Below are 27,704 nucleotides of genomic sequence, written 5' to 3'. Positions count from 1 at the left end.
AAATAGTTTGTCATCTGTGTAGTTTTCTAAACAGGAATCAAGCCAATGCTCCAATACTACATAGTGAAGAAAGGACAGCTAAAATAAACATAATTAAGAAGTAAATGAGTTACTACGGTCTCTGCTATGTTACATAACAACTGACATGCCACATTTTACTTGTGTGCAGTGTACAGTTCAGTCTTCTTGGGTGGGGGAGGAGGAGGATTTAGGGGAAATTCGCAGAACAGTGTATAATAACAAACTTTAAAGTGCTTAAATATTTCTGGGGATTTATTTTGTAAATGGAACTGGGTTTAGATAAACTCCAATGACGTAAACTCAGTGATTCAAATGGACTCAAAGGTACAATCAAAAGAATGGAAAAACAAGGCTGACTTCACAGCTGCCCTAGTTTTCTTTAGCACTACACATGATACACAGTACTAATTTCCAAAAAATAATTTCCATGACTTAATTAATTTTCATTTCCTTTTAATTTTTACTGGTTAGAGGAGAATAGTCAAGGAAAATCAGGGAACGAGCCAAAAGACCCCAGAATCTATATGGAGATAAGGCATTACGGGTTTTTTTAATTACTTTAAATGGCCATGACAACATTAAATATGGTTAACTTCTGTAGCTTTATTAATCATAGTCAAGAAAAGATTACTCAATATGCATAGTAATTTTGGAGAATAGCAGGTTGGTTTGAAAGTGGTCTGTTTTATTAGGAGGGTGCTGATGATGCATGTTAAAAATCAGCCCCTCTCATTTTTTATCATTTTTCCCACCACATTTTTATTTCTAAAAAGCATATACTAACGGCATTCAACACTCTTCTTTCCTTTCCAAACTAAACAGTGCTAGCAGTCTGCTTTCTTTCCCCATCTCCTCTCCTCCTGACTCAATGAAGGTGGAGCATCAGCCAATTATATGAAAGACAGGCTTTAAAACAGCCTTATATTTCTATGTTAATGCCATGTTGTTGCCAAAGTTTTAGCCCACAGACTGGCTGACAGCCCATCCTGAGCCACAAAAGCCACAGTAAGGTTTGGAAACAAACTCTTTACATCTTGTGGTACAGAACTGATTCAACAACAATTTAATTCCCCTAAGGTCTATGGAAGTACACTAACATTCACGTACTTAACCAGAAAGCAACATGACATGAGAGATCCTATTTTAAAGAATCATCTCATCATCTTATTCAAAATCTATTTAAACTCTTTCTTTTGCAACTCATTCTTGAATGAAATTAATTCCTGTTCAGAGTAGCAGCATGGGCACAATACCTGCGTAAGTCCCACAAACTGAAGTAGTGCACTTAAGCCTTGAGCAATCCAACTTTGTGGATTTCTCTGAAAGTTAAGTCATTCATAGCCCTATTGCTATGAACTTCATAGACCTCTGCATAACTTCAATTTTCATTTGGTTTAAAACAGACTCTTGGAAAACTGTTTCCTTCTTTCCTGAAGGCTGGTTTTCTTTCTTACATCATGTGGGCATTGCAGAGGAAAGCCCAAGTGCTGGTCAAATTAATATTATACACATTTAAAAAGTAAACACTTAGGGCCAGATCCAATGAAGAAAATTAAACACCTAATTACCACTCATGTACTCAAATAAAATAGTGCAATCCAAAAAAAGTCTTCATTCAGCTGCTTGCCTAATCTTATTGTTAGAATGTAGAAGATGTGGGCTTGATAGAGCCATAGCCAGGCATTTTGGCACTGGTGCAGGTCATGTCCAGAGTGTTCCCCTTAAACATTACTACAGGGGTTGTGTCAACTGGGGGTATGCATACCCCCAGGGGTACTTGGGAAGGCCCTATGGCAGGGGTGGGCAATTATTTCAGGCAAAGGGCCGCTTACTGAGTTTTGGCAAGCCATCGAGGACCGCATGACAGGCAGCCAGGGGCAGATAAATATGAATTTTCTTAATTTTGGGGGGCCCTGCAGGCTGGATAGAATAGCCTAGCGGGCCGCATCCGGCCCCCGGGCCGCATTTTGCCCACCCCTGCCCTATCGGTTACATGCAGGTGGGCAGGGACAGAGCACTGCCACCCACCATGCCGCTGCCTCCCAGGAGCAAGGCCAGGGTGGGGTGAAGGCAGCAGCACCCCACTGCAGGCTGGGGGTAGGGCAGAGCTTGCACCCACAACCCCACGCTGTGCACTCCCGTACTCCCCCTTCCCACTCCACGTCCAGGGATACACTTACTAAAAAAGGTTGACAACCCCTGCATTACTACACAACAAAATGTATTATGGATTCTCTATGCATAAGCACCTGCTAGGTTTAAAGGAGGAGCAGAACATAGAACAAATGTTGCAAATTCATTTATTTCCATCAAGACTGCTCGGACACGGTTGTCTTTGCACAACTTATTTGCACCCCTGTCATATGCCTGCCCTCTAAATTATTTTGCACCCAATCCAAGTTTTGCTAGTTGATTTAAAATTTCTGCAGCTAGTCCCCTTCCACATTTTTCCTTTCTGATCAATAAACTCAATACAACTCTCCTCAATAACACATTCGTTTCCTTCAGTGTTTACATATCTCAGAATTATGGTCATTTGCTCTATATGGGAGATATCTGGGATACAATCAAACATGCTGAAAAAGTGTTTAGCGTTTTTAACATAAGAAATTATTTCTGACCTGACATAAAAAACCCATAAGGTGAATGAGTGTATTTTGTATAGTAAGTGGAAAGTCTGTAAGACCCACCCTACCTGCTTGTATTTAAATATAAGATCTGTTAAAGGTGGATTGTAATAGCTAACCAGTTCTAACATATTTAGAAACACCACTGTAGGGTTTCCTAATCTTGTCCATAAACCCTCTTCAGGCCAACTTGCTTTTAGCACCAAAGAAAAACACATCCACAACCATTTTGAGAATGTCTCCCCATTTTGGCTCTTCTCTCATGATTAGTCCCTATGTACCATGATCTATCATGTTACCATGTATCCAGAGTGCCACAAACCTTCTGACCTGTTATGGTCTTTCTGAGTTCTTTACAACAAAAGAATTGCTCTATTATTTTTCTGTAGTCAAAATATCCATGAAATCTAAGAGCTGGCATCTGCTGAGGGGTTCCTTGAGTCTAAAGGAGTTGAGAATCACTGAATGAAAAGGCTGAAAAGAGATACCTTTATTATTGGGAAAAGATGGAATATGAACAATGTACAGAAAAATCCAGTGGTGGGTGGCACTCTGGCTGCCTACAGAGGGTAATTTCAGGCACACAGGACTTCCCCTCCACCTCCTAGTACAGCCTGCCCTATCCCCACCTCCTTGCAGGCAGACTGGGACTTTCCAACCCATTCATGAGACACCACCCCCATGCAACAAGAGAATTCACCAAGCATTACAGTGGAGCCACCTTTTCCACTGATCCTGTTCTCACCACCCTCATAAAGATTACAGACTGGAAGCAGCCACTATTACTGCTGCCAGCCATTTCATTTGCACTTCTGGCTCCACCCTTGCCATAGTACTGGAAGGTGAACCCCATCCAGCTGAAGGAGGCACTGGACCTGGATCTGGCACCTTAGATGAAAGCTCATTATGTAAAGAGTGGTAATGACACCACTATGGGTTGCACTTTTAAAAGAGATCAGTGAGCCTCTCAGTTCTTTAAAAAACCACTGCAGATGAACACTTTCAAAAACAGGCCTCTGAACTCAGGATCTTGAGTGGAAAGAGCCACCTGCATGCAACCTTGATTCAAGTACCAAAGATCCGGAGTGGCAGTAGGCATTGAGAAACACCCTAGTAGACAGCTTTTCCTATTGGCTAACTCCAGGTGTCTCTCTGCTCAGTGCATGGGTAGTTGGATACCATTTTGAAATGCTAACTCTCCCATGCATTATACAGGAATGCTATGCACCTAATACAGGATTCTAGACTGCCCCCTGGGGCTAGACACTTAAAAATATAAGCCTTTAACTTCTACGTACATAAATCCCTTAGAGGGAGTCGAGTCCTTAGGTTGGCAGGCTTTTCAGAACAGCGGGCTGAAATAATGCATATCAATCTGAAGTGGTCCGATGCTTCTAACCCAGCCACTGCCACTTCTCCCTGGTGCTGAACTGCCACTGCTGAACATACAACTTGGCTGCTGAATGCTGCAAAATCCCTCCCTCCCCACCCTCCACCCCCAAATGCCACCTATATTTGGGCTTTTCAAATCAGGTGAAATATCCTGGTAGGCTAGATCTGACTTATGGGCCTTTGGTTGTCTTCCCCTGCCTTACTGGATATGGCCCTTAAGCAAATTTAGGACGAAAACCAGATTGTTTCAAGTGCTGGGTTTATTGGCATTGTGAAAAAAATCTCATAGTGGGATACTTGTGCTTCCCATCACATCACATTTTAATTTTCTGATTTCTTTTTATTCATACAACAGTTTCTCATATGCTCTTTAGTTTTGGGATAACTTTTCTCTGCAGCCTAGCTATAAAAAAGACAAAACTACTTCTCACTTCCAAAACAGAGCCTTTCAGTGATAGTTGCTTAACCAAAAGGAGCACACTTCTTACCTTGCTTTCCTTAGACCCCCAAAATTAACTGTGTGCAGTCAGTCATCTCACCTGAAATCCCAACTGGCTGTTCTAAACCTTCACAGTCTTTCAAGTTAGTAAGCTTCCTGTTTACACTCCTGTTAAAAAAGTAGTTTCTAAGCATCTGCCACATATCTTTTGATATAAATACAGGTGAAAGAATATATTACTTGTTACCCAATACATGTATCACTTGTTATTTAATACTTGGTTGGGGGATAAGGTATAGGAAGGGAGGGAGACGGGGGCACAAAATATAGTTTGTGCTATATCCTCTTCTCATGTAAATGTGCACAAAAAGGAAAAAACAACAGCTAGCTTTATTGCCAACAATAGCTTTGCTAAAATGATCAGTATTAGGATAATCCTACAATGATAGAGAACTGCTTTCTGCATGCATTTAATACATTTAGAAGTTACCATGAGAAAGGATGACATGTTGAGATTCCAAACAAGAGAGCTACAGGTTAAACAGCTACAGGTGCAAATATAGTTAACAAGAGTGGAAAAAAACCTGGAAAAGATAATGTTCCACTATTGCAAAACGTCCTGCATTGAAGAGATGAACCCAGTTTAATCTCAGATAATGGTTTCCAAAACAAAGTTTTTGGATTACTAATGGAAAGGGGAATATTTAATGGTGGTCTACAGACAGCTGGCTGGTCACATGGTACTGGCTTCTCTTCTTGTATCCAGTTGTTAAAATGCACTAAGAAAGCTAACAGCATATTCAGTATTTTCCTAACGCATTTTCCTTGTAAACAACTCAGGTAGCTGCCACAAGGATATTGTTCTGTTCCCAGGACTAGGGACAGACATTCAAAAAACTCGAGCCTGAATTGATTAAGCAGGTTAGTCTAAGCTGCACAGTTTGAACCAATTAACAAATGGACAGACATGCACTTTTGAATCAAGAAATACAGCCACATGCCTGCAATGGCTCAAGCCAGAAGCCAGGGGGCACTAGAGAATGCCTGCCAACCACTACCAAAGGGGAGGGGAGACAAGCCATCCAAAAAGCTCTCTCCCCTCTCTGTTGGAGTGGAGGGGTTGTGGCTAGGCACCAGCCCTGGGCTAGCCCACTGGAGGGTGGCGAAAAAGTCCTTTCTCTGAAAACATCCTCTCTCTGAAGCAAGCATGTATTGAACACTACAATTTGCAACCTCAAGCACACAATAAAGAACAAAAGTCTTTACCTAAGCTAAAATATAGCCGAGTAAAACACAGTGAGACTACACACAGCATAGTCTAACTTAAAACGGAATGTAATAAATCAAAAAGACAAGACAAAGCCTTGTTAGGTAATCCTGAGGGCACAGTGTCTCCTTACAACCAGGTATTCAGAAAGTCTTTATTTATGTATTTCCACCTTTTACAAGTTCTGCTTTATAATTTAAATGTACCCCTCTGCATTCTTTGGTCAAGCTGTATGCAACCCTCAAGGTGTCTGGGACCCCATCCTGTTCCCTTAGCTCCATCTGCCAACACCTCCCACCTCTCAGTCTGCTCCTGCAGGGCTTGGCACCAGCACACTGAGAATGGGAAGGGGGCATTAAAGCCCCTCCCAGACCCCATCAGGGATTTGCATGGAGTGGGGAGCAGTTCCTCTCAGGCTGTTGCCCTGCCCTGCCCAATGCTCCCACCCCCTCCACTCCAGGGGGGAAAGGCCTGGCAGGGGCTGCCTGCGCCCCCTCAGACAGACCTGGCTGTGATCCCCAGCCAGGCTTTTCACTCCCACCCCCTTTCTAGCCTGAGCAGTGAGGGCTGGCTGATGAACAGAGGGGCAGAGCCAGCTCTGCTTTCTGGAGCAGACAGCACAGCCCAGTCCAGGCCTGGAAAGCATACTGGGGAACCCTGATTTAAACTTACACCAGGAGGGATTCTGGGACAGAAGTTCCATAAAACAGTTTGACCCAAATTAGTTAAGCCTGATACTACCTTCAACCAACTTTGTCTTAAACCACTTTCAGCCATTTTGAAACTGGTTTATGTGCACTGAACTTTTGTTCTGTTACAGGCTTAAACTAATTTTCAACCACTTAAACTGATTCCCATTTAGGTTACTGATAGCCACCTACACTTAAAAGGCACCCAACTGTTCCCTAAAACATGAAAAGGACAAGTTCAGGAAGACAGGTTAAGGGGAGATGCTATTTCAGTACAACATTTTTGTATTTCTACCACTGTTTGTTTCATGGCATTTAATTTCAACTAAGCAAAACCAAACACAGATGTATTTGTTGAGTTTATGTTTTCAAAAGAGAACAGTAATGTGATGGTGAGAGAACTTAACAGAGGGGTGGGCAAAATACAGCCTGCAGGCTGGATCCAGCCTGCCAAGGGATTTTGTCTGGCCCATGGCAAGTCTCTCGGCCCTGCCCAGCCCAGACAACAGCTGGTGCATGCGGCTGGTCCTGCCACCCCCAGGCACGCAGCAGGGTGGGATGCCGGACTTGCTTTCTGGCAGCACTGGCAGTGGTGGCTCCTTCTGGCTGCTGCCAGACTTGGCCCTGCTTCCCAAGCACCCTGGCCCATCTGCCCCATACCCATTGCTGATGGAGGGACCTGCGCGGGAACAGCATGTGGCTGGGAAGATGGGATGGGGCCACAGGTGGGTGGGGAGCAGTATCCAGAAGCAGGATAGGTAGGTGGGGCTGGGATCACGAGGCAATGATAGCGTGGTGGCAGGGTCCAGGGTCTGAGGCAGGGCTGCGATCTGCTGCCTGCACATTCCTACATTGGGCCTCAGTTCCATGAGCAGGGGTGTGCAGAGAATGTATCATGGCCCTGCCTCGGGACCAAGCCCTATGCTGTCACCACAGCAAGATCCCAGCCACTCCCACGCACTCCTGGATCCAGCTCCCTGCCCACCTTTGGCATCGTCCCATCCACCTGACCATGCATGCTTCCCACGTGGGTCCCGGACAGTCTATGTGGAGACTCCAGGATCACAGGACAGTGACAGCACAAGGCCGGGGCCCAGAGCTGAGCTGCAATCCCCAACCTGCACGCCCCTGACTGTGGAACCAGTGCCCATTGCAGGGACATGCAGGGAGTGGATCATGACTCTTCCCCAGCCCCCTCGCTGTCCAAGCCCCACAGTCCCAGCCCCAGCTGCCCATCCTGATCCCAGATGCCACTTCCTGCCCACCCATGGCCCCATCCTGTCTGCCTGGGCTTGTGTGGAACAGAGCTACTTAGGAAGTTTTGATGAGCTGTTGCCTGGGGGAGGGGGAGGGGGGGGCATGGCACTGCACATGACAGCTCACCAAAACTCCTTAAGTGGCCCTTGAGCCCAAATAATTTGCCCACCCCTGACTTAACTACTCTGAGGAAGAAACTATTTGTCACGAATACTACTGCAAACCATGTTACTACTGGTATAATAAAAGACATTGTGAAACACAATTCAACCAAAAAAAGGTTGTTAAACCAGGGTCTATCCTAGGAAAAATAGAAAGAAAGTAGTATAAAAAGGTGATCAGTTATTTCTATACTGTTCTAATTAAATACAAGTGTTGGTTCCTTTAGTTGCTAAATTGCAATCAGCAATAAAGCTAATTTGTGTCTGACCAAGACACTTACAGTAACTGATTACTTACAGATGCCAAATCTCCAAGTGAATTTTTTGCCACCTGTTTTCAATTTCAGGACTGGCAGTCTTGCACTTTCAGAGTTTACTGACCTATTATAAGGTTGTACCATCTGTTGCTTTATTTCCCATGTTCGATCAGTACTTTTCACAAGACATCCACCAGAACACCATAAAAGATGATGATATTTCTTTCCTTGTATAGAGATGCATACAAACATCTTAGCAACTTTTCTCCACAGAATGCATAAGTTATATTTTAAATGCTGGTTAATCTGCTTTGTAAATAGCCCCAATTTAGAGTGTGACTATATAGGTGTTATTTTGTAATAATCCAGTTATTTATACTGGATTTCAACTATGTATTATTTAGTTCAACCATTGAAAATATTCTGTACATAAATGTGAAGCCAGCACTAATTCAGTGAAGCTCACTCAGTTCATCTTTATCGCATGAAACAAAGATAAGACAGACAAGCCTAATTTTTTCCACTGTTTTTAATCATTGCTGTGTCTGCTTCTTCCCTCAGACCTGATGCCTTGCATTTGAAAGCATGTCTAATTTTATCCCAACCATGTAGTTGGTCCAATAAAAGGCATCACCCACAAAAATCCTTACCTCATGCATATGTTTTTTCCATTGCACTTTTTTTCATGGTGGAACTTAAGTCTTGCTTGTATTTCAAAAATCACCACCAGTTTTATATGGGACAGGACTCATTTGCAAAATTATTTTCAGACTTTTATTTCTGTAATAGCTATTATTAGTTGGTGTACATCAAAGTACCCAACTATGAAAAACACCTCCTCGGTTATCAAGCCCAAAGGACATACTGTAGTCCTTTAGAGAATGTACTGTATACCAAGCTGATATCAAATCTGGACTTTCATTTTACTGTACTAAAAGAAAAAAAACTAATCTTCACTACTAAAACACTATTTGAAACATCAAGTCTCATGGACTATGCAATTCTCTTATTGCAGTTAATAATGTGTATTGTCAAGTATCTAGGAGCCCTGGTCATGAATCAGAACCCTGTTGTGCTAGATGATGAACAAACACAGACCAAAAAGACTAGCCCATAGCTCCTCTCCCTCCCAGGTATGGTCTTATCTATGTGCTTCAATCACAGTGCTTTAAACTCTAAGGCAAAAGGCAAATTCATTGAGGTAAATTCTGACCTCAGTTAAACTTTCACTTTTAGTAAAATTATAGAGAAATTATCACTACATAGAATGAAACAAAGTAACAAAACAAACAACCCTTAAAAAAAAAGAAGTGGGGAAAAATTATGTAGATATTTTACAGTATGGCCCCTCCAATATCTTTCCATGTTATGGCCCCAAGCATGAACTAAGGAGACATTATTAGTCTTCCCAACTGATCACCCACTTTTGGGTTACTTGAAATCTTCCCTCCTCTCCAGAGGAAACTGCTGTGGGGACCTAACCATTCATATGCCTTAGAATCATAGACAACCAGGGTTGGAAGGGACCTCAAGAGGTCATCTAGTCCAATCCCCTGCTCAACGCAGGACCAGCCCCAGCTAGATCATCGCAGCCAAAATTTGTCTAGCTGGGTCTTGAAAACCTTCAAGGATGGAGATTCCACTACCTCTCTGGGTAACCTGTTCCAGTGTTTTACTACCTGCCTAGTAAGAAAATTCTTCCTAATATCTAACTTAAACTTCTCTTGCTGCAATTTGAGACCATTGCTCCTTGTTCTGTCATCTGCCACCACTGAGAACAGTCTAGCTTTATCCTCTTTTGAACCCCCCTTTCAGGGAGTTGAAGGCTGCTATTAAGTCCCCTCTCAGTCTCCTCTTCTCTAGACTAAATAAGTCCAGTTCCCTCAGAAGTCATGTCCTCCACCCCTGCACCACTTTTGTTTCCCTCCACAAGACTCTCTCCAATATCTCCACGTTTTCCAGAATGGGGGGACCCAAAACTGAATACAGAACTCCAGATGTTCCATCACCAGCACTGAATAGAGGGGAATAATTGTTTCTCTTAACCTACTGGCAACACACACACCAGTGCAGTTCAGTATGCTATTAGCCTTCTTTGCAACAAGGGTGCACTGCTGGCTCATATTCAGTTTATTGTCCACTGTAACCCCCAGGTCCTTTTCTGCACAGCTGCTGCCCAACAAGTCGGTCCCCAGCCTGTACCGATGAATGGATTTGTTCTGTCCTAAGTGCAGGATTTTGCACTTGTCCTTGTTGAACCGCATGAGATTCCTTTTGGTCCAATCCTCCAACTTGTCTAGGTCACTCTGAATCCTAGCCTTATCCTCCAGGAACAAAAAACAGTATAACAAAGCTGTGATTCAATCAGCCACGTGTCTCCAGGGTGCTTTTCAAACTGCCATTATGGCTCAAATACTGATGCTGACAGAAACAGAATTCTTGTTTTCCCTGTAATAATCTGATTACCCTTCTGTCATAATTTGAACATCTCTGCTATAGAGTTCAATCTCTGTAATAAAGAGAGATTTTGGCAACGGTTTGAAGCCATCCGTTTGTCTTCCACTTACAGCATTCTAGCAGCCAAAAGTTAGAGATGATGTTAGCCCATTCACTGAGGAAAATTCTGACCTCAGTAACACTAATGTAAACCTAGAAGAATCTACCGACTTCAGTGGACCTATTCCCAATACACAGCAGTGTGCCTGAGATCAAAACCTGACTCCGACTGCTCACAGAAAGCAGCAAATGTCATGGAAAAGAGGCCAGATGAACCAATGAACATATATCCCTAAGGCGTAAAACCAAGGCACAAATATTATGTCAATACTTCTGTGATGATCCAACACAGTAATGAGAAATTTCCATTAATTGTAATGTACACAACAGAACTAACAATATAAACACCATAAAGTATGAGGCACTGCAAAATTCACATGAAAAATAAGTGTAGCAATTGCTTGGTCTTCACCAGAAAGATCAGAAGAATAGAAGCTATTTACTGCTTCAGTACAGCAATTATAATGTAAGGTTAGCCAACATTTCCAGTAAAGTATGCTTCCATCCCTGCCATTCCTAATCATCTCTGACATTCTTTTTCCTGAGTTTGTTCCTCAGAGAGCTAGCTGTCCAAAATACCAGTAGAGCTACTCTCAGTGAAAGGCCAAAAGATCACATGCTCTGCTTTTCAGATTCAGTTAACTAAAACTAATTTACACAGTGTTCCTAAAAAACCTCCTGTTCCCCACCCAATGGTGTAATTTTGATCTCAAACAAAAATAAGGACATTTCTGGAAACTAAACTTTTTAATTAGAAACAGTAAACCCCCAGGAAAAACATCCTTTCCTTTACTTTGTTTCTTTGGTGACTTGGCTAATAAAAGCCAATACAATGGCAGCCAAGCTTTGGACTAAAGAAAGGACATCTGCAAGGATTTGGCCCTGATTCAAAACTCTCACTGACTGCAACTGAGTTTGGAGCAGGCCCTTAATAAGAAAAATAAAATCCTGGTCCAACGCAGAGGTCAGCTAGTATGGCCCTCTCTGGCCTTTTGGGGTCTCATTCCTGTGATTGGATATTCAGGACCCAATGCGAGACCAAGAAGCTCATCTCTCAGTTTGAGATTTAAAAAAAATACTGAATAGATGTTCTATCATTCCCATATTAGGCATCTGCTATTCATGGTATTCTACAAGACACTATTGTGGTTTCTTATTATTCATTTTACACAAGAGGTTAAACAAAAGAAATACACATTAATGTTTTTGCTGATAAAAATCAAAGCAAAAAAGAGACAAAATAGCAGATATCACGCATACTTGAATGATTTTTGCCATTATTTCCCTTTTTCTAGAACAATATCAAAGCTTTATATTAATATTTTGTCAAAAACTGAAACATTTTTACCAGCCTCATTATTACATTTTCAGACTAAAACAGACATTGAAAAATTAACCTCTTCCTTCACTGCACTGGCTTAGACAGAATCCCTATCCATTAATTATTATTTATCCCAAAGTAGTGGGTCCAGTTAGAACTCTGTTTCATCATACAGTGTAGAAGTTATTTCAGCTCTGTCCCCATATCATTTCAAAACTTTTCGCCACCTAATGGTTATAGTGTAGCTTGAGACTATAATTAAGGTGCAGGTATAGTCACAATTATACTAGAAAATAGAATACTATCTTGATAGTACTGAGCAACAATTTTATTTTACTCTTGGTCCCCTAATATTCTTCTGCCTTCAGTTTAAATGGATGCATAATAAGAAGCAAAGTTACTGGGAAGGATTATTACTTCATCTCCTTCTCAAAAAAAGGGGAACATTTTTTGTATTTTACCATTTTTCCCTGAAGACCTATTTAATCTGCATAAAGGATAATGTCAGGAACTGCTTGCTGGTACAATAAAGAGTTTTCTCAAAAAGCTGTTTTAAGGCCTTACTATTAAATTATTTCATGCTTATTTATTTTAGTATGAACAGTTGGAACTTAAATATTCCCTTACCATGTTTACAATCCAGACTTTGCAGCACTGTGTTCACTTGAACCAGATACCAAAACATTACTAAAACCAAAGTGCAGATGACTTGTTTATTTTCAAGGTCTCAAGGGAAGGCAAGAATGAAGGCAGGAAGGAAGGCAGGAAGACCAGTCAACATAAATATAAAAAAAAAAAAAAAAAAGAGGATTTAGAAATTTATCCAGACTAATAGCAATATTGAACACACTAATTCAAATATATATCATTTAAAACTTATTTTTAAAAGATTCTGCCAGGTTTTAAATAATCTAACAGAATATGGAATGCAGAGTCATGACAGGGAATACAGGCAATAACATATCTAAGATGGAAAAATTAATTAATTAAAATATAAACTCATTCATAAAGAACAAGAAGATTTATGCCATCCATGCCTTAAAAGCCTACCTGGAAACAATACCAGTGGTTGAAAGGGAAGGCCTCAACACAACAGCTGCAGCAGTGCTTCTTTTTGGGTGTGTCTACACGTCACCATATAGCAACATTGCTATAGCAGTACTAAAGCATGGTGCAGTATGGGTGGTTACTGTGCCATGTTCACAGCGCATGGTTAATTTTGCCACTACATTGCCACAGTGGAACACAATAACTGGGGAGTGCGCCACTACAACTGGGGAGTGTACTGCTACAGCGACATAACTGGTGATCACGTGTAGATCCATGTCGTTGCTTTTGAAAGTACTAAAGCACAGCACAAAATGGGTGGTTACTGAGCCATGCGCATGGCACATGGTTAGATTTTGCCTCTATGTTGCCATAGTGGCATGCAATAACTGGCGAGTGTGCTGCTACAACTGGGGAGTGTGCTGCTATGGCAACATAGCTGGTAATCATGTATAGACCCACATGATCGTTATGTTGCCATAGCGCACCATACAGTGACGTGCGGCAATGTGTAGATGCATCCTTTGAGTAGCAAAAATGCAAGCATTGCTACAGGAGACAATTACATTCAAGCATAAACCATTTCCCTGGAAATTGAAGTACCCCTTCAAGCAGTTTTTACCCCAAAAAGGGGGGGAAAAAAAAGAAAAAAAGAAGCTAAACTTTTATGAAACCCACTAGGGATTTCTCTAGTGCTTTCAGTTTTACATGGACATTGCTACAAGCCATGAACAGTTACATCCAGTCATTAAGTATATATAAGTCCACCTTCTATCCCCATTTCTGTTGGATAATGTTAGGGTAGATAAAGCAGCTGACTCAGGTGGATTGCTGTCTGTAGGCCTGGTGGAAATGAAGAATTTTTAAGAAGAATGTTACACAGCAGAAAGTAGGTGAGCAGTGTCCGGTGTGTATTGAGGCTCAGGGGTCATTTCCATTTTCCCCACATGAGCTGAACTTGATCCAACAGCAGCAAGCCTTTTAGTTCATCATAAAGGAAGAGACATACTACAAACATATTGCTATTAAGCTTCTCAAGTACACTTTGAGACCAATGGTATGTTGAAAGAGCTTTAATACATTCTTACATTACAGAGAAAAGGGTGTGGGGGGGGGAGACTAAACTGGCTGTCAACAGGGGTAGAACTCAGGGAGGGGAGGGAGAGGAAGTTCTCACCACTTCTTCTGCTGTCACCAGCTGACCCAGGTACAGGGGGAGCCCCAGAGCTTCTCCTGCCCTGCCCCAGTTTCAGCTGCAGTGGGTGCCAGGTTCATCAGGAGACCGTGGTGGTAGCAGTTAGGTTTCCTTGCCCTGCACTTGCTCCCTGCCACTGCCGCATATCCCCAGCTGGCTGGACACAGGTGCTGGAAGAAGGAATCCAACCCTGTCAACAGCCTGTCAACAATGGAAAGACCTTAATTTACAGACTCTGAACCCAAATTTCAAACAGGCACCTAAGTGTGTAAGCACACTGATAGATGCCCCACTTTGCTGTGCAACTCTTTACCCCAGTACACATATACAAGTGAGATTTGTAAACACACACACACTCATATGCACTGTGGGTAGTGTTACCACACAGGTGCAAAAATTACTGTGTACTCACTCGGCATGATTTTTGCACACTTCAGTTGGACTTTCCATATAGTAACAAACAGTGCCAAAAATTAGGCAGATGTGTCTACTGCCTACTGGGGGTGGGGAATCCTGACAAAGAGGGAAATTCTAAGGCAGGGAGGGACAATACTCCTACTGAAAGGAAATATAACAGAGCTAGGAGAGGTGCTCTGAGGCTCCAACATACTGATGAGGCTTTGAGTACCCAAGCACTTACCAGAAATTGCAAGGTATTGGAGAGGGAGTAGCAGAACCATTTTTGCATTTTCCTTTGCTAGTTTTCAGCCATGTGACTTCAAGATACCATGTAATACTAAGAGCATGTTTGGCAGACTGTAATAAGCTGACCTTTACGGTTGGGTCTCACTGCCAGCCGCCTGCCTGTTCAGGGCTAAACCTCCACCTTGCTCTTCTGCCATGCCTTGATGAAAAATAATACGAATACTATTTCTAAGGCGGGAGGCTGCCCATTGCTCACCCTCCTGATGTCAAGGGCCTTGATACATGTTCTGACTTCCCCTTACATGTGTCCCATACCTGGCTGATGTTTCTAGACCTAGCATCGAGTATTCTATATTCTCACATCCGGTAATTCTACATTATCCCATCCAGTGATTCTGCCACTCACTAGGGTCACTCATCTCTGTCACTCTCAACTGGGTCATTTACATTCCAGCCACTTCACTGGGCCACTTCTACACACTCAACCCCTCACTGGGGTCTTCTGCCCCCTCACTAGGGCCACACTCAGCCCTACTCTGGGCTGCTTCACTTGCTCAGCCCCTCTGGGCCACTTGGGGTCTTGCACCCTGGGGGGTGCAGGTGGCTTACACCATGCCTGGCCCCCCACTACCCTGGGATCTCTCACTCAGTGGGGCTCAGGTGGCTAACACCATGCCTAGCCCCCACTACTGGGGTCTCTCATCCACTGGGTTCAGGTGGCTGAAACCAGGCCTGGCCCTACTACACTGGGCTCAGGTGTCCACCTCTGGGCTTCCCTGGTCCAGGTCTCTTCCTTTGTTGGTAACCTGTCTGTAGGCAGGGGCTGGGGTTTTCAGGCACCCCTCCTCACCTTTCACCAGGGAGGCAACTGGCATGGCATTTCTTAGGGACTCCCCCACCACAGGGAGTCCCACCAGGCCACCTTTCTCTGGCAGGGTGCAGTTTTAGGTCATACCAAGGACCAGGAGCCTCCAAACATCCCCATAGCTTCTGCCCTTACCTCCAAGATGTTCCAAGAGCAGCTCAGCCTGATATTGTCTCCTTGCCTACCAAGGACTGCTTGTCTCCAAATTAAATAAATAAATACATGTGCAAGTTAAAGATGGAAATTTTGATGCATGTTTGTGGTTGAATTGACAGTCTGATCATTAATCAAACTCTGGTTTCACTAAAATGAACAGTTGTCAATTAGCTTAATCAAACCAAGATTTGGCATCTATCTGGTCTTCTGGCATAATAAAATTAATGCACCAGCTACCAGCTAATCCCAGGATTCCAATTAGTAAATGTGCATTTGAAAATATCTGGACTGAACCCATGAGTGTTGTACTGATTTCAGGATCAGTGCCATGTCACTTATTTCTTAGGCATGCTATCAGGCTAAAACTAGGACAATACAGTCATCAATTGGGCCCTTTCATTAAAATCACAAAAGACCTTTTATTTAGCTTCTGATTTAACACTAGTTAAACATGGCCTGCAACTACAAATAAAGTATCGATTGCCACTTTCTTTGCTGAGCTGACAGATATTTGAATACAACTGCTAAGGCTTTGATGAATATCATTTTATCTAGTGTCCAGAATGTTCACTATTACATTTAAAGGAAGAAAGATAATGGCTTGGTTTGTTGCTTTTATTCTACACAGAAACTACAGAGTAAAAAGAAACCTGATTCCATGTGATCATTTCTTGCATGATGATTATGAATTCCCTTTTACAAGCAGAGGCAAAACATTTGTGAAAAGCACTGGACTGATAGCTCTAGACACTGATATCTAAAGCACAGGTACAGCATCAGCACATCCAGCAGAAGAGCCAGTTCCTTTACACTTGCCATCATTATGTCTTAAGTGCTAGAGGGCTCAGATTTAGAGGTAGAAGGTAATTCAATCCGTAACCATTAAATTCTTGGTCATTTGGCTGAGTCTGCTTCAAAGGATTTTAGCGCTGTTTTTCCCATGCCCACAAGGAACACTAAACAGTAAAACCACCAACACATTTTACAGAAAACCAATTAACAGACGGTAGTAACATTTGATTGAAACCATCTAGGCTAGATTCAAAGCGTATATACCCTGAATAAGATACCCTGTCTGGTTCTAATTTTTGTCCATAGATGTACCTTCTAGAGCTTTGTCCTCCTTATAATCAAGCCATGCAAATGCTGTGTGCAGTTTTCTGTGACTTTGCCACCAAAAATTTCCTACTAACTGATATTGGCCTGTTATAGAAGAGGGTTAGTAAGACCAATTCTTAAAGTCTGATCCTGACAACAGGGAGAATGCAATTGAATGCTGTTCCAGAAATTGCAAGGAGAAAGGATGTGATGGGAAGAATGGAGAGATTACAACATGCTTGAGGATAAGTAGATAAGGAAAACAATGGAGGGAGAAAAAAAAATCGATACTAAAGGAGTAGGCATTGTGTTGCAAGATGAGGAAGATTCAAGAGAGACTTCTGGGAAAAAAAAGCACTAACTGAATTAAGATAATAGGGGTAACTGAAAAGAAAGTGTGGTATTTGCACTCAGTGGCAGCAAAAAATAGAACCTACTCATTTTACTACAGGAACAGGATCAAGAAAGAGCATGCCTGAGGGTCCAGTGTTAAAATTTAAAAGCTGGCACGTGGCGACTCTTACTAACTTTATTAACTACTTTTTTTTAGTTATGCAATTATATAATTATATATTAATTATATATATTATAGCCAACAGTTCTCTCAACTACACAGTTGTTCCAATAAAAGTTTTCACAAAAAAGCCTTTCTTCTTGAACAATTGTATCCTTATTATTATTGATAATTAGAAACACTACTAACAAATCTCTCTCATGAACATAACAAATCTCTCCCATGAAGCCTTGAAGATTATTAGATCGTTGTAATAATAATGGTAACTATAACTGACTAGTACCTGGACAACTCCTACTTTATTTCAGTCTATTTGAACTTACCCACCTTTTAGAAAAAAAAAAATCAATCCAATATTCCATTGTCCTCAGCCATTTATTATTTTAGAATACAAAGTCTGTTATAAACAGAAAGAAGACATTACAATTTTAAATATGAGATGATGCACACATAAGTAGCCAGTTTGCCTCAAACAGGATTTTTTTTCGCTTTCCATTTTCTGTATCTAAATGCAGGGGCAATTCTTGATGAAAAAGTCATATCAGTGTGGAATTTAAGAGTGTTCCTGAATTCTTTGCTTATCCTGGGCTCTCATACAGTTCTGCTAAACCTAAACATGTCCACAGGTATTTTGTGGGATTTTCAAGGTGTCCAGGAACCTAACTCTCCTTTTAATAGAAGGCAGGTGCAAAGGTGCTTTTCAAAAGACTGCTAGATGCCTATGTGCATGTTTAGTCATCACTCCTTTTCAACATTTGTCAAAGACCTGGACCCAAAACATTTACAAGTGAGAAATGAGGACTGTGGTCAACAACTCTAGTCCCCTGGTATACCGTACAGTGTAAGCTCCTTGGAAGGGGCACAATTTCCTCACCAGTCAGTCTCTTGTTTGTGCCTGCCTTTACTAACATACAGAGTACAGCACAAATGATATATTAAAACTATGAATAACTTTGCTTTTTGGAGTGGAAGTGTGAAAAAAGGAAAGAACTGCTCATGTAGTATGAATCAGTTATCTCACCTAAAGCACTTCTGAAAGGAACGCAGGTAATAGGCATGGACTAAGAACACGAACAGCACTATTAGCATACAGTGTACAACTGTGAATGTACAAGTACTTAGGATACCACAATCTTCAGTATGTGTGGTGACTGGTAAAACCAAACTCTGATGAATACCACAGATGACTGAATATATATTAGGCTATCTCCTTTATCCCAAGACAGAACATCCAGATGCCAATAAAGAAAGGTGATTGCTAGACAATTCAACACCTCCACAATTACTAATGTGACACACTCTCATCAATAACACTGCACTTTTCTCCTGAATTATTTGTTCACTGGATTATAGAAACCAGGTCCCTTTCAGTCCTGGGGAAAACATGTTTTATAATACCCATAAATGTATAGAGCTCCACCTTGAATGTAATTAATATTAGCTGGCCCTTTTACTATTTGAAGGCTTTTACAGGACTCGACTCTTAATTTTTATTCTAAATTTTCTTTCTAGCTCATCTCTACCATTTGTTCTTGCACTTTACTTCCTCTGCCTTCCTGATACATTCAAAGAGAGCAACCTGGAGTCCCCCCCCCACATCCAATCACCAAGCCAGGGGGTGCAGGGGGGGGGGCCCTGTGCATTCCCTGGCAGACCCGGAAGTGGACCAGAAGCACATCTGGTCCACTTCCAGGTTCACCGCCAAGCACATGTAGGGCCTCCCCGCATTCCTGTGGGACACTCCATCTGTCCCAGCATCACAGTGTTCACAAGCCACGTTGGTACCTCGAGGTATGTAGAAAAAACTTTCAAAGCTGTGTCTATATCCGAATTGCTGATTCTCCGAATCAGGAATCAAATCAGGGACAGTGATCTGAATCAACAAATTGAATCACTGTCCCTGATTCAGGCTAAATCTGAATTGAATAGGGCCCACTTCACACACCCCTACTGTGCAGTAGCTTGTTGCTACAGGTAGTAGGGTCAGAAATGACCTGTGCACCACCACCACTGCGCAGTAGTTGGGCACACATGTAGACATGCCCACTAGGACCCAAAGCAAGGTACTAATACTTTAAATGCTAAAAATTGCCACATGTACTACCACTACTGGTATCACTCTAGCAACATGATTTGATGGCAGACTTTTAAACCTCCAGCGTTTCCAAGGCCAAAAGCAAATCCCAACAAACTGTATGCCAGTGACTCAGCATTTGTTGCCCTTTCTGAGAATGACCTGCAACGTTTACTGAATTATTTTGCCCACGCTGCATCCCTTTTTGGCCTCTGTGGATGCATCGACATGAGATGCTTTACTGAGCAGTAGCATAGTTTACTGCACAGTAAATAAGTGTGTCTACACATGAACATGATTCCTGCACAGAAAACCTTGCTAATTGTGAGTCAATTTGCTACCTGCAAATACACAAAGGAAATTAACTTGCAATTAGTAACTGTGCAGTAGCACTTGTGTAGACACCTGACTGGGAGCAAATTTACTCCCGGTCAGCTGGCCACTAGGGGGCAGGAGATTGATCTCTACCCTGTCAGCATGAAGCACCAAGCCCTCCCACTCTGAGATTGTGATTGAGGAGCAGGGGGTAAGTGATCCTAACCTCCCAGCCCCCACTTCCCCATCACAATTAGGGAGCAGAAGGTGATTCTTATCTCCCGGTGCCAGCACTAGCTCCATGGGCACAGACACGGGACTGGCACTGAGAGATCCTTATCTCCCAGTACCAGCTCCGCAGGCACGAGGCCGGTGCTGAGAGATTCTTATCTACCAACCTGTGCCCCGCAACCATAGAGCTGGTGCTGGAAGCTCCCTGGTAGTGGGGGCTGAGGAGGCCTGTTCCCTGCCCAGCTCTGTGAACACAGTGAACTAAATGCTAGATGCCCCACTGGTGGATCCAGGCAAGGGGTGGGACCTGCCCCTCCCCTGTAGATCTTTCCAAGTCCCTGCCTTTGATCAGGGAGCTGGGGCCAGGACCTCCCTGCTGCTGGGGCAGGGGGACACTGTCACCACACCAGCAGCTGGCAACCCCTGGGGGCAGGGTTCTACGTCCCAGCCCGGTCAGTTCCTTATCAGCCCCTGGGCTAGCACCCAGGGAGAACCTAGAGATCTACCTGGTGGCTGCAGGGGCCCACTGCAGGGCCCCAAGAAGCAAGAGCAGTTTGCTGCCATTAGCAATAAATCTGCTCCTGCTTTCCTGCACATGTACACACCTGCCTGGGAGCATTTACTCGCAACTATTTTACTCAGCAGTAAACTGCTTGTGGATCTAATGCACGTGTAGACACACCCTGTATTAATGTAAAGAAAACCAAAGTCCTGTACCAACCACCTCCTTGCAAAAACCTATCATCTTCATCACCACCAGAAGTAAAATAGAATGGTAGCCAATTAAACAATGTCAAGTCCTTTTGCTACCTAGGTAACACAGTTACCGATGACACTAACATTGACAAGCAACTTTCAGTATGCTTGAAGTCAGCTGCTTAAGCTTTTGATTGTCTACAAAAATACTATGGACAAGAAAGAGGATCAAAGTGTCTATAAAATGCCAAGTTTACAGAGCTGTTGTGCTCCCTTGTCTCCTATACTCATTAAAGACCCTCCCCCTTTATCGTCACCATATCAAAAAACTTAACTGCCTGCAACAACGCCACCTATTTGGCATAATGGGAATTAAATGGTCCGACAAAATCACCAATACTGAAGTACCACAACTGGCAGCTATGCCAAGCGTGGAAGCCATGCTAGCACAGAGGCAAATGAGCCGAGGTCAGCTACGTTGTACATATGGACAACAATCAACTGCCTAAAAGAGTTCTGTACTGTGAATTTGAAAAAGGCAGTTGGAAGGTTGGTCATCCCAAACTCCACTACAAGGACTATATTAAGCAGTACATACAGTCTGGCAGGCTGGACTTATGTCCTGGGCGGATACGGCCAATGATGGGCAAACTTGGCACTCAGCTATGAAGGAAGCAGAACAAGCAACAAAATATCATTGCACCACCCTGGCCAACAATAAGAGGGAACAAGGACACCAACTGGCCCTGGCATTTTTCCTGAACCCTACATGTAGAAACTGATTTCCAGTATCAGTAGTAGTCTTACTCGAATACTAGTGGCAGTCATTATTTATTACTTCCCTGCTTTTACTAGAAATTTATCATTTTATTTTAGGATTGTATTACTACTCACCTTATGTGGAGCACACATCTATTTCAGCACCTCCACTGGAAGATGCTTCTATGAACACTGCCAGGTGTGTTGAGGTAATACTAGATATACTTTATATGTTGTATAACACTTTTATTTAAGCCTGAAAGTTTAATCACAACCTTGGTCGTTTTCTTTTGGTATTCTCCATAATTTTTCCAGTACGTCTAGTTTGTGGGTCATCGTAGAACGAACAAGTACGCAGGCTAAAACAGGAATTAGGTTTTCTAAAGATCTCCTAGTCCATGTAGTAGCCAGGTTATTCATGTAAAGTCTAGCAAAAAATGTCCCACAGAGTTGCAGGGGCCTGAAAATCTAGGCCCTACTCACTTTTTAGTCAGAACAGGTGCAATAAACAATGTACTCCTTTAAGCACCTGAACTATTTCATTCATGAGATTTTCTAATAGCCTGGAGCTATAATGAAGTTGATCAAAGAAGGAGGAAATTCCATGAGTAGAAGAATGTTTATCCACAATTTTCAAAACGTCTAAGCTGCAGACAAACATACTAATACATATTATTATTGAACTTATTACATTTACTGACCTCTACACAGAACTTGTGCTTTAAGAAAAAGTGGATCTGTTTTCTTTTACTCAACTACTTAGTTGCTAGCCATTGAAAATGATCAACAGGGACCCGGGTTTTCCACACACCACCTGTGGAGGACAGTGAGCTGGTCTCCATGCTCCACTCCACCAAAACAGCTTGGGCTCAGGCACTCCTGCAGGGGGCAGAGGGCTGTGAACTCAGGTCCCTGATCCTATAGTCCTGACAGCTGGGGGTCCCCTCCAGCAGGGTAGGAGTTAAGGGTATTGTGGGTGGGGAGTGAGGGGCTCTAGCAGTGCTGGGAGGCTGTGGCTTGGGAGTGAGGGGCAATGGCATGGGCAAGGCACCAACATATCAGGGCTGCTCCACAACTCAGTACATCCTGGTAAGCAAGAGACTCAAGGGGAGCTTTGATTTTCCATGATAAAAAACCCCAAATCAAATGCAAAAATTTAAAGGTATTTAGAATTTATTTTATTATAGTGTAATTAATTTTATTATACTGTTTGAGGCACACTGGTAGGCTTCCAAATTTAAAATTGTAAATATTTCAATAAAACATTATGTTCAACTGATACCTATATATATATATATATATTAGTGACATTTTCATAGATTGTAAGGGCTGGAAGGGACCTCGGGAGATTATCAGGTCCAGCCCCCCTGCACTAGGCAGGAAAGACATCTGGGGTCAGGTGACCCCAGAGAGGTGACCATCCAGTTTCCTTTTGAAGATTTACAGGATAGGTGATTGCACCACATACTGAACACTCTGACTGTGAAGAAGTTAAGCCTGAAACAGTCTTCCAGGAGTTTGTGGCCATTACTTCTGTTTTTTCCCCAAGGGTGTCTTGTTGAACAGTTGTTTGCTGAGCCCTTGATGTTCTCCCCTGATGTAGTGGTAAGCTGCTACCAAGTCCCCTCTCAGCTTTCTCCTTTTTAGACTGAAGAGTCCCAAGTCCCTCAGCCTTTCCTTGTATAGTTTGCCTTGCAAAACTCTGATCATACAGATGGCTCTTCTCCGGACTCTCTCAAGCTTTTCCACACCCTTGTTGAAGTATGGCGCCCAGAACTGGACACAGTACTCCAGCTGCAGTCTCACCAATGCCAAGTAAAGCGTAAGAATCACTTCCTTGGTTTTGCTTGAGATGCACCGGTTCATACATGCCAGAGTATTGTTGGCCCTGCTAGCTACAGCATCGCACTGATGGCTCATATTCGTACTGTGGTCTATTATTACCCCTAGATCCCTTTCAGTCATGGTGCTAGTCAATTTGGCTTCACCAAGTGTATAAGTATGTGGGGGACTGTTTGTCCCCAGGTGGGGCACTCTACACTTCTCAATGTTGAACTTCATCTCATTCTGATATGCCCACCTTGCCAATCTGTCTATCTACAGCCTATCTTCGAGTGTGACCATGCCCCCCATAGCTTGGAGTAATCTGTGAACTTTAATTTCACTTTAATCAAGGAGAAATGCAGATTTTGGGGGCTATAATCAGATAAATTTGTGATTTAATTTGTGATTTGTTTTGATCAGTGAAAACCAGTTTATTTTATGGCTGTCTGAAAGGATGTGTTTTCCCTTGAACTCTTCCTGCTAATAGTTAAGGAATGTGTTTACTCTTAAACATGTAATCCTGTAAACTCTTGTGCACCTTACTGCAATGTACTGGAAAATGTCTTCAACTTCAATGAAATCATGGTACAATATATCCTTCCAGAACCTTTCTAAATCAAGCCAATCTATGTTGCTAATCAGAATTTTTTTTAATGATTTAGGCCTGCCTTGGTAACAAGAGGCAGAAAACATTAGTGTATACTACCACAAATATGTCTGCTACTCCTTTTCATTCTCCAAAGAATAACTATTGAGAAGTGAAGACTGCCCTGTGGTGTTACACAACATGCTTCTCTAGTTCATGTTGTTTATTAACTGCAAACAACAGAGACTTTGCTTTTCCACAGACCCCCCCAAGAGAACATACAAAACTGACTTCAGTTTTATTGGAATTTTTACAACTAGTTTACATCATCATCCAAATCCCTTCCAACTTCCTATCAGTGGTCTGGTTTTGACTCTCTCCTCAGAACTGTTGGAAGACAGAGAACTTTTAAAAGCAGAAAACTGTAACTCTTAGTTAACAGTAACTAGTTAAGAGCAAACTATATTAGCGAGCATAAAGCCTGTGTTCCATCAAACCTGCTAAAGGACCAGGGTGGATCTAGAAAGTCAAAAGGGTGATGTGGAAGCCTTCCCCAGTAGGTAGACTATGCATGGCAGCAGCAGCCAGGCACTTTTTTGACTCCCTGAAGCAAGTTAGATGCCCACCCCCAAGTCAGACACCTTTCCTCCCCCCTCTCATGCCCCTCTCCAGCAGGGTTTGCCTCCTGGTGCAGAAAGGGGAGATTTACCCACTGCTGCTGCTGTCCCCGACTGACTCAGAGGTGGAAGAAATCCCAGAGCTGCTCCTGCCCTGCTCTAGCCACAGTTTCTGTAAGTGGTGCTGGGTTTGGCCAGAGAAAATGGCAGCAGTGGAAGAGGTAGCCCCTTCTGGGCGCTCCTGCTCCCTGCCCTGTTCCTCCAATGTGCTCTGGCTGGGAGCAGGCATTGGAAGAGGGAAGTGCCCAGGTCACCACCACTCTCTTCCCAGCCTAGCACCCTGTGTAGCTGCTCCCTGCAGCTGAAGTGTCCCCCCTCCTCCCGGGCTGGCAAGGAAACATGGCAGAGAAGGAGGAGGTAGCAGGGATCATCCAACTGCCAGTGCCACTGAGCACAATACCAGTGTCTGCTCCCAGATAATAGGAAACACTTGTGGGGACCAGGCAGGGAACAGGCACTGAAATGGTGGGACCTGCCACCACTGTACAACTGTTCTCAGCTAAACTATCATCCCATGCAGCCAATCACTGCACCCCCAGCTGGAGAGGGTTGGGAGCAGTCCTGGGCCTTCCCCCACCTCTGGGTCATCTGGGGACACGGGTGGTAAGGGGCAGGTCCCCCCCCGCCCCCACCTTCACTCCCCCCCACAGTTGTCCCATGCTAACCTGAGACTCCAGCCACAACTCAGATTCCGTACAGGACCCACACACCTAGGACCAGGGAACTGGAGCTGCCCACACGTGACTCAAATTGGGTAATAGGGGTTTGATTATACCACTACACCACCTTGGAAGGACCCCAGCTATAGGATAATTATAATGAACAATGCATGACAAAAGTGTTTCCTCTGTAAAAGAGCAAACATCTTCACTACTGCCTTCTTTTCCAAATAAACAAACCATCAGAATAATTAATTCTCTAAAGGTAGTTTAATACATTTAGAAGAGCAAAGCATTATTTTCTCTACTTAAAGAAATTACTCAGATGGCTGGATCTAAGCCAGGGATGAGAAAACAGGAACTGAGCTTTCACTGTTCAAAAACAGCTTCAATTCAGTGAAGGTGACACAGTAAACTAGCAATACAGACAGGTTTATCTTGTCTAATATTTCACAACCAAAGTGCAGTGATCTTGTTCTTTGATGGTTCCTGAGCACTAAGCTTAAGGTATTAAACTAACCTAAAGCCTACTGGAAAAAATAAGCTTTAATATTTATGAATAGCCTTGTTCAACTTATCTTTATAAAGTAAGCAGCTGGAAACAAGAGAACTCAAATGATGGGAATTTCATGACTACCTATCAAATTTCTCTGTGTAACAAACATAAAGGGACAATTCCCCCATTCCTACACAATTACTACATAATATATTCTTTGGCTAAAAAGGGTGTTTTATCAAAGTAAACCTTTGGCTAACTTGAGGGTCAGAAAAAGCAAAGAAAAGGGTTAAAACAGCAAAGACAGCCAAAATGCCTGAGCTTAGATTCTTAATAGTAATTAGAGGCTCCTATGCACATGCGGGAAGGCTGCTCCAACATGCTGTCATTATAGCCCATTGGAGCAGACTCAATTAATTGAGTCTGCTGGAGTGTGATAATTACAGCATGGCAGGCTCCAGCATCACATGTATCAGCATCCCCACACTGAAAAATGGCAGCGGGGATGCTTTAACTAAAGCTTATTTAATGAACTTTAGTTAAAGCGCCCATTGCAATTTTTCAGCATGAGGATGCTGATACACGTGATGCTCCAGGCACTTTAATTAGCGCAGCCCCACCACAGCACATCTATAAACAACCTACATGCCTAACTCTTACCTGAGAATCTAACTTCCATGGAAGTGAATAGCAATTAGACACCTTCAGCCAGATGCTATTCTTCCTATTAGGCATGTAAATTAGAACCACCATGTTCGATTCCATGAACTCCATAAATGCATCTACTTTTGTAAAATACTGTCATTTGAATCATTTGAAAAAAAAAGCACCAAGGAGAACCTACCCACTGCTTGTATTAGCAGTTTATCAGGGACTCAAACTTGGCAACTTAAAACTGTGCTTAAGTGACTAACAAGTGGGATAGCACCTGATCCCTGGTTCTTACCTAAACTTGATGCTTTGTTTGCAAGTTCTAGTCAGCATAACTCCCTCAGCCTTCAAGACGGAAAGAAATGCACCTTATTCCTACGTTCTTTCAGTCTCTCAAGATACCCATGTCCAAAAGATGCTGGCTACTTCCCTTTCTCCATAGGTGGGGCTTCTAGTGGTTACCTTCCCTTTTGATTCCAGCCCCTGTGACCACTTTTAGCCTGCATGGAACCAGCTGAAATAGGGTAAGATGAAACATTAGCGTTACCAAGTGCTAATTCTATGGAATGTTAGCCTGTGTTAAGGTTAACTAGTGGTAGTGATCAGTCATATGTTCGGGGTTAGTACCCTTTGTAATGTGAACTGGTCAGACCTCCCACTAGAGGGCTTGTGAGCAGAGGCATGGCTAGGGGTGTCAAGTCTGTTCCATGCTTACCCTGCTTGCTGACCCTCTAACAACAGGGAGGAGTGGGGAAGGGCCCCCCCATGTCACTTGGATTACTTCCTTCACTCTCCTAAATCATCCCACTACCCCCCATAAGCCCCCAGATCCCCCTTCCACCACTAGATCACCCTCCCCCACCTCTGATTACTACCTTGCCACCTAAGTCAGCCTAAGAGCAGTGGTGGTGGCAGCAGTCGGGGTGTGTGTGGCTGGGGGGGGGGGGAGGGGGTTGTGGGTTTCCTCTCCCTGCCTGCTCCCATGCTCCATGCAGTCTGTGCCACCCACATGTACCAAGATCCATCTCCCACCAAGGCCTGCAGCAGCCTGGAAGCTTTTGTACCTCCTCTCCTCTTCCCCTTCAGTTGCAGGGCCAGGGGTGATTGCATCAGGGTATAAAGGGGTGCTGTGGTCTGCACAGACACCAGGAGCAAGCAGGAATGGAGAACCCTCCCACCACCAGAACCTCTTCCACTCTCAGGGTGTCAGGGCACAGATCAAGGGGTGG

General features: G+C 43.1%; 1 protein-coding gene across 2 annotated transcripts in view; it reads right to left on the bottom strand.

The window, feature by feature from the left end:
- Nucleotides 1–27,704, bottom strand: part of PLXDC2 (plexin domain containing 2) — a 513,252-nt gene that overhangs the window by 328,916 nt on the left and 156,632 nt on the right. The window contains exon 1 of one of the 2 annotated variants that reach the window (XM_019497583.2): nt 12,615–12,687. The exons of the other annotated variant lie outside the window; for it this stretch is intronic. Coding sequence (XP_019353128.1) covers nt 12,615–12,672 — 58 coding nt within the window. The 5' untranslated portion in view covers nt 12,673–12,687. Of the gene's footprint in view, nt 1–12,614; nt 12,688–27,704 lie in introns of those variants that run through there. 2 annotated transcript variants of the gene reach the window in all.

This window comes from Alligator mississippiensis, chromosome 5 (genome assembly GCF_030867095.1).
Source record: "Alligator mississippiensis isolate rAllMis1 chromosome 5, rAllMis1, whole genome shotgun sequence".
Classification (NCBI taxonomy): Eukaryota; Metazoa; Chordata; order Crocodylia; family Alligatoridae; genus Alligator; species Alligator mississippiensis.
The sequence above is the reverse complement of the archived record's forward strand: the minus strand, read 5'-3'. Positions and strand labels throughout refer to the sequence as shown.